General features: G+C 34.7%; 2 protein-coding genes across 2 annotated transcripts; both read left to right on the top strand.

Annotated features, from left to right (window-relative positions):
• The first annotated feature begins 5391 nt into the window (after positions 1 to 5391).
• On the top strand, positions 5392 to 7719 carry LOC133860897 (transcription factor MYB114-like). The gene is made up of 3 exons (XM_062296554.1): positions 5392 to 5509; positions 5704 to 5833; positions 7097 to 7719. Exons 1-3 carry the CDS (start codon positions 5392 to 5394, stop codon positions 7605 to 7607), a joined length of 759 nt encoding a protein of 252 aa, XP_062152538.1. The 3' UTR covers positions 7608 to 7719.
• A 4791-nt stretch (positions 7720 to 12510) lies between these two features.
• Positions 12511 to 15275, top strand: LOC133861159 (transcription factor MYB114-like). Its single transcript, XM_062296880.1, has 3 exons — positions 12511 to 12724; positions 12922 to 13051; positions 14916 to 15275. Exons 1-3 carry the CDS (start codon positions 12607 to 12609, stop codon positions 15139 to 15141), a joined length of 474 nt encoding a protein of 157 aa, XP_062152864.1. The 5' UTR covers positions 12511 to 12606; the 3' UTR covers positions 15142 to 15275.

The raw sequence follows: 15275 nt of genomic DNA, 5'->3' as shown, positions 1-15275 counted from the left end.
TTTTAACGAATTTTTGTGAAAGTTTTAAAAACACTCATACATCCTGCCTTCAAAATTTCACTAAACTAATTATTATTAAAAACTCTCACCAAATATAATCCAATTTTTCTCAGATTTAATCCTCTCAAATTTTTTAAATATTTGAGATTCTCAAATTGTTAGCCATACTTTACATCTAACGGTTCACAATGTGCTAACTGTCACATGAATTGCAAAAACATTTATTCATACTACTTTTTGTTGATAGCATTTATTTTATGTGGACAATTTGCACGTTGTAAACCGTTAGATATAAAGCATGGCTAAGATTTAACAATTTAAAAATTTCAAATGTTTAAAAAATTTGAGGGATTCAAATCCATTTTTCTCAGACTATTCATTAAAATATTGTTTTCTTTCACTTCCCGCCCGTTTTCTTTTCTCCCTCTGTCTCTCCTTCTCCGTCGGTGGGGTGAAGGCGTTCACCTCTGCTACCTTCTCTAGAAACCCAACAAAAAAATATTGATATTTTGCAATCCTATCAATTCAACAAAAGGAATAACGTAAATTACATTTTGCAAACTTCAACCTTTTCATCAATCTTCCTATTCCCTAAGCCAGAGCCAACACCCCCCAAAGACCCAGACAAGAAGAAGAAAACGAAGAGCAATTTCAAGGGAAAGAAGGCAGAATCCAAAGCATCCAATGACCCAAACAAACCAATTAGAAAGGGGTTTAATAAACACTCACTTATGTGTCCATCGAAGGCTATAACCCAGAGGTCCTGGAGAGCGAGATGATCCTTATCAATCCGTTTCTGGTAATAGCTTACTGGAAAGATAATAAAAGACCCACGAATTGATGAATTTGTTGTATCCATGACAACAACTTTTTTTTTTTTCCATGAAATTGGGTGGCCATGGCAGCAGTCTTGTAAGACTTTAAACAATGCGAGGTAGTTAAAGTAGTTGCTTTTAAAATTGTTGAAAAATAATATCCAGTTAAAATAGAGAAATTTTTAAAGAGTTTGTTATAAATTTTTGGAGTAATTACTTTTTTTTTTTTTTTTTTTCCATCAACTACTAGCCATTGTCAACATGCCCCATGAACTGACACCTCGACCAAAAGAGAGTATCCAACTACCAACTTTACATACTTTGCCCACTTCCGTTAGTTTAATTAAATACCCTAACTCAAATTCAAAAATGACATAAATGCCCTCAACTTTTTTAAACATATTAATTTTAATATATTTTTTTTTATTAATTACTGTTGGAGGGCATTTTGGTCTTTAAACCAAAATTAATGCCCAAAAATGATATATTCCGTCCAAGTTAACGGGATTCTCTGACGGAGGGGGGCAAAGTCTGTAAAGTTGGTAATTGGATGCTCTCTTTTGGTCGATGTGTCAGTTCATGGGGGCATGTTGATAATGGCTGGTAGTTGATGAGGAAAAGGTAATTACCCCTAAATTTTTTTTAAAAGTAATGGTTAAAATAAAAAAAAAAATTAATTTTTTCACTAAAATTTAATAAAATTTTGAACATCCTAAGAGCATTCCTAGTAGCCTCACCAAATTTTACTCACCAAAATAATTAAAAATCACTTTTTTCTATTATGGTGAGCCACTTTATTAAAATTCTCCTAGCAGCCTCACCATTTTAACTAGTTAATATTCACTATTCCATTTAAATAATAATTTTTTCATATTTATTTATTTTTCTCTATATAATCTTTTTACAAAAAATCATTCATATCTATGAAATAAGGACATTCTCGTGTGAGAGATGGGAGATGGGAGAAGAAAATAAGAGAAAAAAGGAAAAAAGTGTGTTAATCATGTGAGAGAGAAATGTGAAACAAAAATTTGGTGAGTGGGTTGTTGAGTGAAAATGCCTCATCTAATTTGGTTAGTAATTTCATTCACCAAATTTTTTTGGTTAAAATGGTGAAGCTGCTGGGAGTGAATTTTCAAGATTTTTATCTAATTGGCTCACCAAAATAGCTAAAAAATTATTTTGATGAGGCTACTAAAAATGTTCTAACGACTAACGAGAATGCTCTTAGCTTTAACTTTTTGAGAAATTTATTTATTTTTATTATTCTTACTTTTGACTTTTGAGAAGTACTTTTTAACAATCGCCTCCTTGAGTCCTTGTCTGTCAGCTAAAGGATCAGGATTCAGGACAATTTATTTTGGTTTCACTTTCTTCCATACTTCTTCCATCTTATTTCTTTCTCTACTATTTTAATTTTCAAACTTCGCACACCGGCTACAATAACAGCCTAGGAAGACTAGCTGACACCCTACTTATATCATGGTTTATTACTAAAAAAAAAAAAAAAAGTCATAAAAAATATTACTCCCACAAGCGACAATTCTCTGAAAAACCAGAAAGCAAAACCCAGCCGTTGATTTTATGGTTTCAGCCTTGAGGGATCCGGATCCTCTCCAGTTCATTAGAACTGGAACTGGAGAGGATCCGGTACATGGTCAAGATTTATTTAAAAAAAATTAAAGGTGTAAAAGTTGCCACGTCAAAAGAAAAAAAGAAAAAAAAATCCTTTGTTCTTTTTCGCAAGGTCTCTCCTCCTCTCTCTTCCCTCCGACCGCTCCTCTCTCCCACCGGCGCCGTCTCTCTCTACTGCCGGCCGTCTCTCTCTCTCTCCCCGGCCGGATCCAAAGAACTCTCTTCCCTCTGGCCGTTTTTTTTTTTTTTTCTTTCTTCTTTGAAAACGAGTGCTGAAGAACACGAAGCCGAACGGTTTAGATCTGTAAATTATCACGAAATAATCGGAGAAAAAAGTGGTGAAAACACAATTTTTGAAACTCGAATTCTTCTCAGATTTGTGTTTATCTGGATTAGACTCAGTGTGTTTGTAATTTGAATTTTGTTTGTCCTCTGCTGTATTCTCGGAAACCTAGCTATTGTTGAATTTTCGGTGAATTCTCGAAAATGTTAGCGGCAAGAGTTGAGAGTGCCAGTGAAGATCTGGGACTGCTGGGTCTTGAATTGGAGGTGGAAATGCGAAACCAGCAATTGTAGGAAGTGAGACAGCTTACTTGGAATTTTGAATGCTTGGTTTTTGGTTACATAGGTTTGGCTGCTTTAGAGGCTTGAAGGTGAAAAACCCAGCTGAGAAAATGTGAGTCCCCTGCTTTCTTGACTTGAGATGGAGCGAAGATGAAGTTGCTGTTGAGGAAGTTCCGGATGCATAGGGGAAACTTCAGGTGGCGGTGTGGAAGAGACATTTATGGAAAGCTTTCCAGTGGCTGGGCATGCTTTCAGAGACCCATTGCTGATGGCAAAGGAGAAGAAGCCCGGCCGTGATGGGTGCACCTTGGGGAACCGAAAAAGAAAAAGAAAGGAATTTTTTTTTTTGCTTTTGACGTGGCAATTTTTACACCTTTTATTTTTTTAAAACAGATCGTGACCATCTACCGGCTCATCTGGAGAGGATCCTATTCCCAGGCGTGATGGTTTTTGTCTTTTTAGTTCAACGATTTGCTGCCCATCGCTGTCGCCGCCGCCATCACTGTAACTAGAACCTTACGCCTCATGAAAGTCAGTTTTCCTCATCGGTCAGACCAATTTGGTTTGAAAAAAACCCTTCCGTTTGAAATTTCATTTTCCCCATCTCTCCCCATCAATTTCAAAACGTTTTTTTTTTTTTTTACTTTTTATATCACATTAAACACTTTTTTATTACTTTTTAAATAAAAAATCCACTATAATACAATTTTTTTTCTTCACTTTTTCATATAAATTATTTCAACTTTATATCACATCAATCTTATTTTTCAATCATTAAAAAAAAAATTCCAAAAAAAAAGAAAGGGAAAAGAGCATTTCAAACGGGACAAAATAACTACAAAGCCTCTCTTTCTAACAGATTACCAACTATAACCTATGATGGTCATAGTCAAAATAGACCAAGTCGAAAAGCAATAGGTAAAATAATTGGCTTCACCGACAAAATCAGAACATTAAACAAAAGACTCCTTACCATCTTTGATTCTCCCGATATGCACTCTTAATTGTGACACATTATTTGAAGAGAATTTGTAAGAATGTTTAAAAAGTGTAGCATTTCTCAATGGAGTATTTGCTACGTACAATAACTAGCAATTTCTAGTTGATTATTGTAGAATAAAATACTGATTTGTGTACCTCTCAACCTTATCATCATTGAGATTAAAATACCTTATCGTTACAATCTTAAGTGTTTCACATGTTTTAAGTATAATCTTAACCATATGTATATAAGTTTTTAGACACCATCCCTTTGCAAATCAGATTTCAAGAGCAAGTTCTACCCAATATTTGTAACATTTTGTATTCAATATTTATAATATTTGGTATAAGAGTGAGGTTCTATGTGTTAATTAACTTAACCTTTTATCCTGAATTTGAACATTATTTTCATCAATTCATCCATCATTTCAATAAGTTAAATATTATACCTTATTAAAGAGAATATTAAAGTAATAATTAAACTCAATGCTTCTTATCGAAGAAAAGATCATTGAAGTGAACATCAACTTGGAACTGTTGCGGAAATGGGGGTATTTTTTCCCAATTAAATATCAACGGACGGACGTAATTAAGCTGTACGATGTGAATTTATAATATTGAAGTGGACATCAAACTTAATTGGAACTGTGTAGACGTCTCGGAATTAGGTACGTAGTATTAAATATTGTTTTAGAAAACAGAACTTTTAAAGTCAAAAAAGATTTTTTTAGAAAAAAAAATTATTCTTTAATTTCAACTTGACCTTTTAGTTTTAATCAAACAAGTTGAATAAGTAAATTTTTTTAAAAAATATTTTAAAAAAAAATTTAAAAATTTTTAATAGAATTTGACAAAAAATTCTAACGGATAGTTGAAATTGAAAAAAAAATTGAAAAAAGATTGATATCTTAAAATTGATACTTTTTAAAGTCTAAATATCTTATTTCAAAAATGATGAAAAATCAGTGATTATGACTAAAACTCTTACTTAAAAGTAAATTTTTTTTAAAAAAATAAAAAATTCTAATGCAATTTTAAACAGGGTTTCTTCGAAGGGATAACAATCCCCTTCCCTTTCCCTCGTAGTTATCCAAGGAAAAAAAAAAAAAAAAAAAAAAGTGATGACAAACTTGTATCTGGTGGCATGGTCTGAAGCACATGTTAATTTTGTGGATATTGAACATGCACGTAAGCTTCGAGGACTTGGGGAGGAAACTATGTCTATAAATATATGAATTCGTGCGTATATAGTAATTACAAACTAACAAAAGTAGTAGTGTACGCTTAGGTCACGCGACTCTCCCAGTCCCAGAGGAAGAAATAGCAGTACTGAAGGTGCAGTAATACGTACGTACGCCAACGCCATTTTTTGTATCGGTAGGCGGTAGGCCACTCCATGGAGAACACTTTCCGTGTTAGAAAGGGTGCCTGGACGGAAGAGGAAGATATTCTTCTGAGGCTGTGCATTCAGAAGCATGGAGAAGGAAAATGGTACCAAGTTCCTTCCAGAGCAGGTAGTAGTAGTACTGCATATCGAAGAAGGGAGAAGAGAGAGAGAGAGAATACTGAAATTAAGTTTTAACAATCTTTTTTTTTTTGGTTGCATTAATCCAAGAAATAATTAAAAGTAAGTTGTGCATGTTTTCAATAATGCAATATTTATTGGAGCTTTAGAAGGTTTTATCGGTTTCTTAATTGCGATTTGCAGGCTTAAATAGATGCAGGAAAAGCTGTAGACTGAGGTGGCTGAACTACCTAAATCCAAATATCAAGAGAGGAGGCTTCGGAGAAGATGAAGTGGATCTCATGATTAAGCTCCATAAGCTGTTGGGTAACAGGCAAGTATAACTTGATCTCAATTCTCATGCATCAGTTCATGCCAAATATCCTCAGTTTTCCTCCATTTTAAAATCCACCATTCAGTTTCTAATTTTATTTTTCACTAATTAAAAAGAGTCGTCAGTTTTCAAAATTGTTCAATTAAAAATTTCCATAACCATGCAAAATTTCAATCATTTCTCAAAAAATTATAAAAAGAGATCGTAATGGTATTCCAGATGGAGTTGTTGTAAAAAAACTCTTTATATGGTAACTAACGTTCCATCACTTTCGACCAAATTTAGTAAGCTAGGTATAAGTCTTATAAAGTATCTAAGTATTTATGTCTTAAATGTTACTACGAAAGAGATATATGACTTAAATACTTTATAAGACATAAATACTTTTCATTTTTTAATGTATTTTTTGAGAGTGAAAAGTCTCATGGACTTTTATATTATATTAAAGCAAATTTTTTGAACGATGAGGACCTTTTCCTTTTGATATTAAACACGTATTTGGTCCAAAATTATCGCACGTGATAGAGAACGTTAGAGCATTCACACGTAGCTTATTTACAAGGCAGCTTTTATAGAGGGTCTTGTTTCTTAAATTTTAACAAAATCACAAAAAGTCGCAGCAGCAGATTTCCTCTATATTTTTCTATTTCTTGAAAATGCTAGAGTACTTCCAACGTTTCCATTCCTTTGTTTATTCACAAAAATACATTTTCTCTCTCCTTGAACGTCTCTCCCCCTCTTGTTCTCACTTCTCTCTCTCTCTCTCTCTCTCTCTCTCTCTCTCTCATGTTCTCCCTCCTCCCCAAATCTGGCGGCCGACAACGAGGTGTGGATCGGACTGGTACTTGGTGATGGGAGTGACCTCTAGCTGGGGCTGGGCCTCCCCTTCCAGCCTCACGTCGACTTCGTAGAACACGCAGTCGCCCCCCAAGTGCCGGCCCTTGGGGAGCTTACTGCTCGGCATCCGAATCGGCGGCGGCGGCATCAGATTCATGATCGCCGGCGACGAGAGAGGGTTGGTGGGGCCGGCGGAGGGGGCTGATTGGGGTTGAGGAGGGCCATGGGTTAGATCGCGGTTCGCAGATCTTCCTCAAGGCAAGGGTATAGTAGCGTCTCATTATTCGCAATAATCGCAAGATTCTGAAAAAAGCTTTGAACCAGAGGACATCGTTAATTAGCAACATATCTCCAACATTAATTACTTGAACATTTTGCTTATATATACGTATAACATAGATATTTATATTCTCTATTTTTGTGTAGATGGTCACTGATTGCTGGTAGGCTTCCGGGGAGAACAACCAATGATGTGAAGAACTACTGGAATACGCACCTGCGCAAGAAGGAAATTTCTCGCATCAAAGATGACGCGAAAGAAAAAGCACAAGACATTGTGAAAGTGAACGTCATAAAACCTCGACCTCGGACCGTAACAAAAAAATTGACTTGGTTATGTGGGAAACCTACAATTGCAAAAAGCTTTGAACCAGAGGACATCGTTAGCAACATATCTCCAACATTAATGCTATCAGAGAATAGGCCGACTAAACGGTGGGAAGGATTGTTAGATCACAAGGAAGGTGATGAAAGAGCCCTATGCACCATAATTGGGTTAGACGAGGAGCCCAACAGAGTTCACTGGGGCGAGAAAATAGCACCAGAAACAAAAATGGGGGACACTTTTGATGATCAGGATGGTCTGAGTTGTTTGGCTGACTTCTCTTTTGACATGAGCCTCTGGGATTTTGTTAACGCAGATCAAGAAATAGTATAATGATCTAGTGATCTTTAGCTCTTATATGTTGAAATATGATTCATCCCTCGTATTAGAATAAGTAAATCAAGGATGGATTAATGTTAGGATTATAGTTATAGCACCACTAATTCTATCTATATATTAGTATTAAGTCTTAGTCTTTTTCTATTTGTGAATCATAATTATTTAAAGGGTTAAATATATTATAGCTCCCCAAACTACCACTTTCTGAATACCCCTCTCTTAACCGTGGGAATTTCAAAGTGTATGAGAGATATTTTCGGATTTCTGTTTAGAATTGACGACACAAATGAACGGATGGGGCCAAAAAATTAAAAAGTGGTAATTTGAGAGGCCAGAATTTAAGCATTGGTAGTTTGGAAGACCAACCGAAAAAATGGTAGTAGTTTGGGGGCTAAAATATATTTATCCCCTTAATTAATCAAACTTTATCCTTAATTATTGAAAACTATTGTCTTCCTTATAGTTTTTCTAAATCCATAATACTTTTAGAATTTTTCTTGAGAAATTAAAGCCAATTCACAATCATTGATCAACTATTTCAAGAGAGAAGACCAAATCAACCTTTCTTAATAATAATACTGCCTCCTTTACCATCTGATCGAGACGCTTAGTATTGTATTTTTAAATAATGAATGTATCTCACTATCTCCCATAGATGCTCTAAAAGTCACATACTAGCTAAATATTGTTAATATCGGCTGGCTGACTGGCTGGCTGCCGGCCGTCACCGTGCGTACACGGAGCCGCCATCGACATTCTAGAGCCGGTAGCGGTACAGATTCGGTAGGCAAAAATGACTTTCCTGTCGTCGGTTTTCGCAGCAACCCAAACAGCCAATCTCTCAGCCTCGTATCTGGCCATATTTTCACATTTGTTGTAATTCAGTTGACCATAGTGTTTCTGGAAGCTCCGAAAGGCGTGGTCCTGGAAAGTCGTGGTCCTGGAAAGGCGTGATAATTATGGCTTTCATGTGCATACTGTGTGAACTATTTTTTTTTTTTTTTTTTGTTTTTATGAAAGCAAACTGTGGGAACTATTTGATGTAGCAGCAAAGATCTGACAATGGGAAAGAAGAAGGGAAAATGTAATTCTGTAAGATCTAGAGACGTGTAAATTGATGGAAGATTTACTTCTCTCAAAAACAAAATCTTCTCTCTCATCCACGAATGAATTTTCTGACGTTTTATTTTGGGTTAAATACATTTTTAGTTCTTGAGTTTTTAAAACTTTATTTTTTAGTCCTTGAATCTCAATTTGTATCACAGATGATACCTCAGTTTTAAAAAATTGAAACTGAAGGACTAAAAAACAAAGTTTTCAAAATTTATGGACTAGAAAAGTACTTAACCCTTTTATTTTTTACTTTGACATGCTTCTCGTCTGATAGAGCATCTTCATTGTATTCTTCGGTTTAAAAATTTTACTGAATTTTGGTAAAAGTTCTAAATACACTTATACATTTGGCTCTTCAAAATTTCTCTAAACTAATTATTACTAGAAACTCTCACCAAATTTAATCTCATTTTTCTCGTATAAGATCCCCTCAAAATTTTTTAAACATTTGAGATTCTCAAATTGTTAGCCATACTTTACTTCTAACGGCTCACAATATGTCAATTGTCATATAAAATAAATGCAAAAGCATTTATTGATACCACTTTTTGTTGATAGCATTTATTTTATATTGACAGTTGATACTATACATTGTGAACCGTTAAATATAAAGCATGGCTAAAATTTAACAATTTGAGAATCTCACATGTTTAAAAAATTTGAGGGATCCAAATCCATTTTTCTCACGCTATTCATTAAAATATTATTTTCTTTTTGCTTCCCGCCCGTTTCTCTCTTTCTCTCTCTCTCTCTCTCTCTCTCTCTCTCTCTCTCCTTCTTCTCAGTCGGTTAGGTGAAGACGTTCACCTCTGCTACCTTCTCCAGAAACCCAACAAAAAAATATTGATATTTTGCAAACCTATCAACAATTCAACAGGAGGAATAACGTAAGTTACATTTTGCCGCTTCAACTTTTATCAATCTTCCTATTCCCGAAGCCAGAGCCAACACCCCCCAAAGATCTAGATAAGAAGAAGAAGAAAACGAAGAGCAATTTCAAGGGCAAAAAGGCAGAATTCAAAGCACTCAATGACCCAAGCAAACCAATTAGAAAGGGGTTTAATAAACACTCACTTATGGGTCCATCGAATGCTATAACCCAGAGGTCCTAGAAAGCGAGAGGATCTTTATCAATCCGTTTTTAGTAATAGCTCACTAGAAAGATAATAAAAGACTCAGGAATGGATGAATTTGCTGTATCCATGACAAGAATTTTTTTTATTTTTATTTTTCATGAAATTGGGGGGGCCATGGCAGCAGTCTTCTTGTAAAGCTTTAATCAATGATGAGAAGTGGTTAAAGTAGTTGCTTTTAAAACTATTAAAAAATAATATTCAAATAAAATGAAGAAATTTTTAGATAATTTGTTATAAATTTTTTAAAAAATAATAGTTAAAATATAATAATATTTTTTTTCTTTCTAAAATTTAGTAAAATTTTGAACAGTCTATTGAGATGCTCTTAGCTTTACTTTTGAAAAGTTTTTTTTTTTTTTGGTACTTTTTACAAGAGTCTATAATCAATTGCGATAGCAGTTATTTGCTCATAATTGCTATCGCAACCGGGGTCTCCGTTTATTTCAATTTTAACAACCGCAACCATAACCGGCCTACCAGTTGCAGTTTTTACCAACCATTCAGTTTTTGGGTTATTTTAAACCGGTTTTCTTTTATTGTTGAAATTTTTTATTTTTATTTTTGGGAAAAGTACACATATCTCCCTCAAACTACCACTCAATTGTCAATGTACCCCTCAAACTACCAATTGTGTCAATTGCCCCCCTCAAACTACCAAAAAATGTCAATGTCCCATTTAATACCAGCAAAAAGACAAAAATAACCCTAAATTTTTTTAATAAGCCAAAAATGTCCTTATAAATTCGAAAAAAAAAACTAAAACTAAAAAATTATTTTTTTAAAAAAAAAATTAAAAAAATTAAATAAAAAACGAAAAAGAAAGTTTTTTTTTTTTAAGAAAAAAAAAAACGAAAAAATAACTGAAAAATATAAAAACAATTTTTTTTTTTTTTTTTTAAAAAAAACAAACGAAAAAGAAAAAGGAAAAACCAGTTTTTTATTAAATTAAAAAAACGAAAAAGAATGATTTTTTTTAAAAAAAAAACGAAAAAATAACTGCAACTTACAAAAATAATTTGTTTTAACAAAAAAAAACGAAAAAAAAAAACAAGTTTTTAATTTTAATTTTTTTTTTTTGTATAATTTTTTGTTATTTTATATTTTTTAAAATATTTTTTTAGTTTTTATTTTATTTTAATAATTTTATGAAGGGTATTTTTGTCATTAGGGGGACATTGACAGTTTTTTGTAGTTTAGGGGAAGACATTGACACAATTAGTAGTTTGGGGGACATTGACAATGAGGTGATAGTTTGAGGGGGTTATGTTTACTTTTCCCTTTATTTTTTTTAAAAAAATGGGTAAGTTGTAAGCCTGCTTTCCATAACTGTATAACATGAAATACCAAATGATTGATAATGTCAATCACGAATTCTGGCAAATTGGCAAAACATAAAAATGCATCCTGCCATTCTGAATAGAAAGAATATCAAATCAATGATTAATAGAGATAAGGAAGAACGCTCAATCTGCAATTGAAAAGCACTGCAATTAACAAGTGAGATTAATAGAGAAAGACAGTAATTGGATACTTAATGGGCTTCGTTTGTTTGGTTAGTCTTGCTTGTAGTACTTGTTGATAAACACCTCCCCTTTCAAGCTCTGGTTAAATGCTTGCTATTTCAGCCACGGTGGTCGTGGTGCGCAATAGTGCCGGTCTTTTCTTCTTTAGGGGCCGGGATTTTGCTCGAGTACTGTTTCATAATATGATTTAAGACCTAATAATAAGGTAAAAGAATAAATATAAATATTTATGAAAATAAATATTTATTTTTTAAGAAGCGTTTATAGTTTTAGTTTAATAAAAATTCAAAAAAACCTTAAACTTTGGAACGACGGAAACAAGGTCAAACGAACTCTGTTTTGATCGATTCAAAAACTGGAACGCTCTTCTTGAAGTCTTCTAGCTACCCTCTAAATTTCATAATTTTTGGATTTTGTTAAGAACACGAAAACACCTGCAAAAAATAGTACTCATAATGATTGATGAGCACTTTTTTTTAACTCAGTCCAGCCCATTTGCTATTTTGTCCACAAACCCGGTCCATATGGCAGCCCAATCCAAGTAGAACCAGCCCACATGTTTAAAAAAAAAAAAAGGACTAGTTTTTAGTTAATAAAAATGTTATAGTTCAAGTTTATTTTTCGTTTCTTTCCCACAAGTCCAGCATTCCTTTTTAGCTTGCATTATTACATATTATTGTGCTCAGCCCAGTCCACGGTTTCCAGCATGTGTAAAAGCCCAACCCAGTTCAATCAACAGAGGAACCAACGAAAGGCAATTTAGTTAGGAATAGACTTGGTGCTAAGTTGAGAACCAATGGCTGATTAGTTAGAGATAAAAGATTTTTATTCACAAAGGACTGCCGCCGCCGCTTGTACATTCATCTCCACCTTTGATCAATTACACCCGTTGCAGATCCAGCCCTCAAAGTTTGCTAAATGCCCAGCCGTAGATCATGAAATTGCAGAAAGAAATCCAACCGTTCATGATTCTTTAAAAGCACATGTTAATTTTGTGGATATTGAACATGCACGTAAGCTTCTAGGACTTGGGGAGGAAACTATGTCTATAAATATAAGAATTCGTGCGTATATAGTAATTACAAACTAACAAAAGTAGTAGTGTACGCTTAGGTCACGCGACTCTCCCAGTCCCAGAGGAAGAAATAGCAGTACTGAAGGTGCAGTAATACGTACGTACGCCAACGCCATTTTTTGTATCGGTAGGCGGTAGGCCCCTCCATGGAGAACACTTTCCGTGTTAGAAAGGGTGCCTGGACGGAAGAGGAAGATATTCTTCTGAGGCTGTGCATTCAGAAGCATGGAGAAGGAAAATGGTACCAAGTTCCTTCCAGAGCAGGTAGTAGTAGTACTGCATATCGAAGAAGGGAGAAGAGAGAGAGAGAGAATACTGAAATTAAGTTTTAACAATCTTTTTTTTTTTTTTTGTTGCATTAATCCAAGAAATAATTAAAAGTAAGTTGTGCATGTTTTCAATAATGCAATAATTATTGGAGCTTTAGAGGGTTTTATCGGTTTCTTAATTGATATTTGCAGGCTTAAATAGATGCAGGAAAAGCTGTAGACTGAGGTGGCTGAACTACCTAAATCCAAATATCAAGAGAGGAGGCTTCGGAGAAGATGAAGTGGATCTCATGATTAAGCTCCATAAGCTGTTGGGTAACAGGCAAGTATAACTTGATCTCAATTCTCATGCATCAGTTCATGCCAAATATCCTCAGTTTTCCTCCATTTTAAAATCCACCATTCAGTTTCTAATTTTATTTTTCACTAATTAAAAAGAGTCGTCAGTTTTCAAAATTGTTCAATTAAAAATTTCCATAACCATGCAAAATTTCAATCATTTCTCAAAAAATTATAAAAAGAGATCGTAATGGTATTCCAGATAGAGTTGTTGTAAAAAAACTCTTTATATGGTAACTAACGTTCCATCACTTTCGACCAAATTTAGTAAGCTTAGGCATTTATTTTCCTTCTCTCCATCATCTCACTTGTTAAAGTCAAGATATGCATGACTCATATGCTTTATAAGTCATTGATATCCTCTTTTTTTAATGCATTTTGGAGAGTAAAAAGCTTCATGAACTTTTATACTAAATCAGAGCAAATTTTTGAACGATAAGAGTCTTTCCCCTCCTGATATTGAACACATATTTGGTAAAAAATTGCCACATGTAAGGGAGTATATTAGAGCATTCACATGCAGCTTTTTTTTTTTTTTTTATAAGGATTCTATTTTCTATATTTTAAAAATAATTTCAAGAAAATCACAAATAATCACCCATAACAAATTTCTTATATTTTTCTTTTCCTTGAAAATGCTAGAGTACTTTCAACATTTCCATTCCTTTGTATATTCACAAAAATACATTTTATCTCTCCTTCAACGTCTCTCTCCCTCTCGTTCTCACTTCTCAGCTCCGAAATTCTCTCTCTCTCTCTCTCTCTCTCTCTCTCTCTCTCTCTCTCTCTCACGTTCTCCCTCCTCCCCAAATCTGGCGGCCGACAACGAGGTGTGGATCGGACTGGTACTTGGTGATGGGAGTGACCTCTAGCTGGGGCTGGGCCTCCCTTTCCAGCCTCACCTACGTCGACGTCGTGGAACACGCGGTCGCCCCCCAAGTGCTGGCCCTAGGGAAGCTTACAGCTTACTGCTCGGCATTCGAATAGGCGGCGGCGGCATTAGATTCATGGTCGCCGGTGACGAGAGAGGGTTGGTGGGGCCGGCGGAGGGGGCTGATTGGGGTTGAGGAGGGCCATGGGTTAGATCGCGGTTCGCAGATCTTCCTCAAGGCAAGGGTATAGTAGCGTCTCATTGACGTAGCGGAAGACTAAGGTAATTAATCAAAGAACAGCGTCTTCGATTCTGCAAGGAGAAGCGTCTTCGTCTTCTACCCCAAAAGATAAAACAAGCCCGCAGACTAAAATAAAGATAAAACTCCGCAGAGTATTTGAGAGAGAATTCTCTGATTTTATAACAATTCCATTGATTCTGAGTTTTACATAATAAGCAAGCCTATTTATAGAAGAGAAATACTGGTGGAAAAAGTAAACCTATCCCTAGTAGTAAAAGTAAACCTTTCCTAATAGCAATAGTAAACCTTATTCTAGTAGTAAAAGTAAAACTTATTCTAAAAGGAAAAGAAATAAAACAAATCCAATCCTAGTAAGGAAAGAAATAAAGCTACTAGCAAATCTAGTCCTAGTAATTAAAGAAAAAACATAAAGTCTTGGCTTGACGATCAAATCTTTCCTTTTGTACTTCCATTGTCTGCGAATAGGTAAGCTTCTAATTAAATGGTGCTGCTTCAGTATTATTTTGAACATCTTTTCTATTTTCGTTTTCATCGAAAATATTAATAAATTCCGTCCTACATCTCATTATTCGCAATAATCGCAAGATTCTGAAAAAAACTTTGAACCAGAGGACATCGTTAATTATTAGCAACATATCTCCGGCATTAATTACTTGAACATTTTGCTTATATATACGTATAACATAGATATTTATATTCTCTATTTTTGTGTAGATGGTCACTGATTGCAGGTAGGCTTCCGGGAAGAACAACCAATGATGTGAAGAACTACTGGAATACGCACCTACGCAAGAAGGAAATTTCTCGCATCAAAGATGACGCGAAAGAAAAAGCACAAGACATTGTGAAAGTGAACGCCATAAAACGTACCTCGACCTCGGACCGTAACAAAAAAATTGACTTGGTTATGTGGGAAACCTACAATTGCAAAAAGCTTTGAACCAGAGGACATCGTTAGCAACATATCTCCAACATTAATGCTATCAGAGAATAGGCCGACTAAACGGTGGGAAGGATTGTTAGATCACAAGGAAGGTGATGAAAGAGCCCTATGCACCATAATTGGGTTAGACG

Source organism: Alnus glutinosa, chromosome 2, assembly GCF_958979055.1.
Source record: "Alnus glutinosa chromosome 2, dhAlnGlut1.1, whole genome shotgun sequence".
Lineage (NCBI taxonomy): Eukaryota > Viridiplantae > Streptophyta > Magnoliopsida > Fagales > Betulaceae > Alnus > Alnus glutinosa.
Note: the sequence above shows the minus strand (reverse complement) of the source record. Positions and strands in the feature narration are given on the sequence as shown.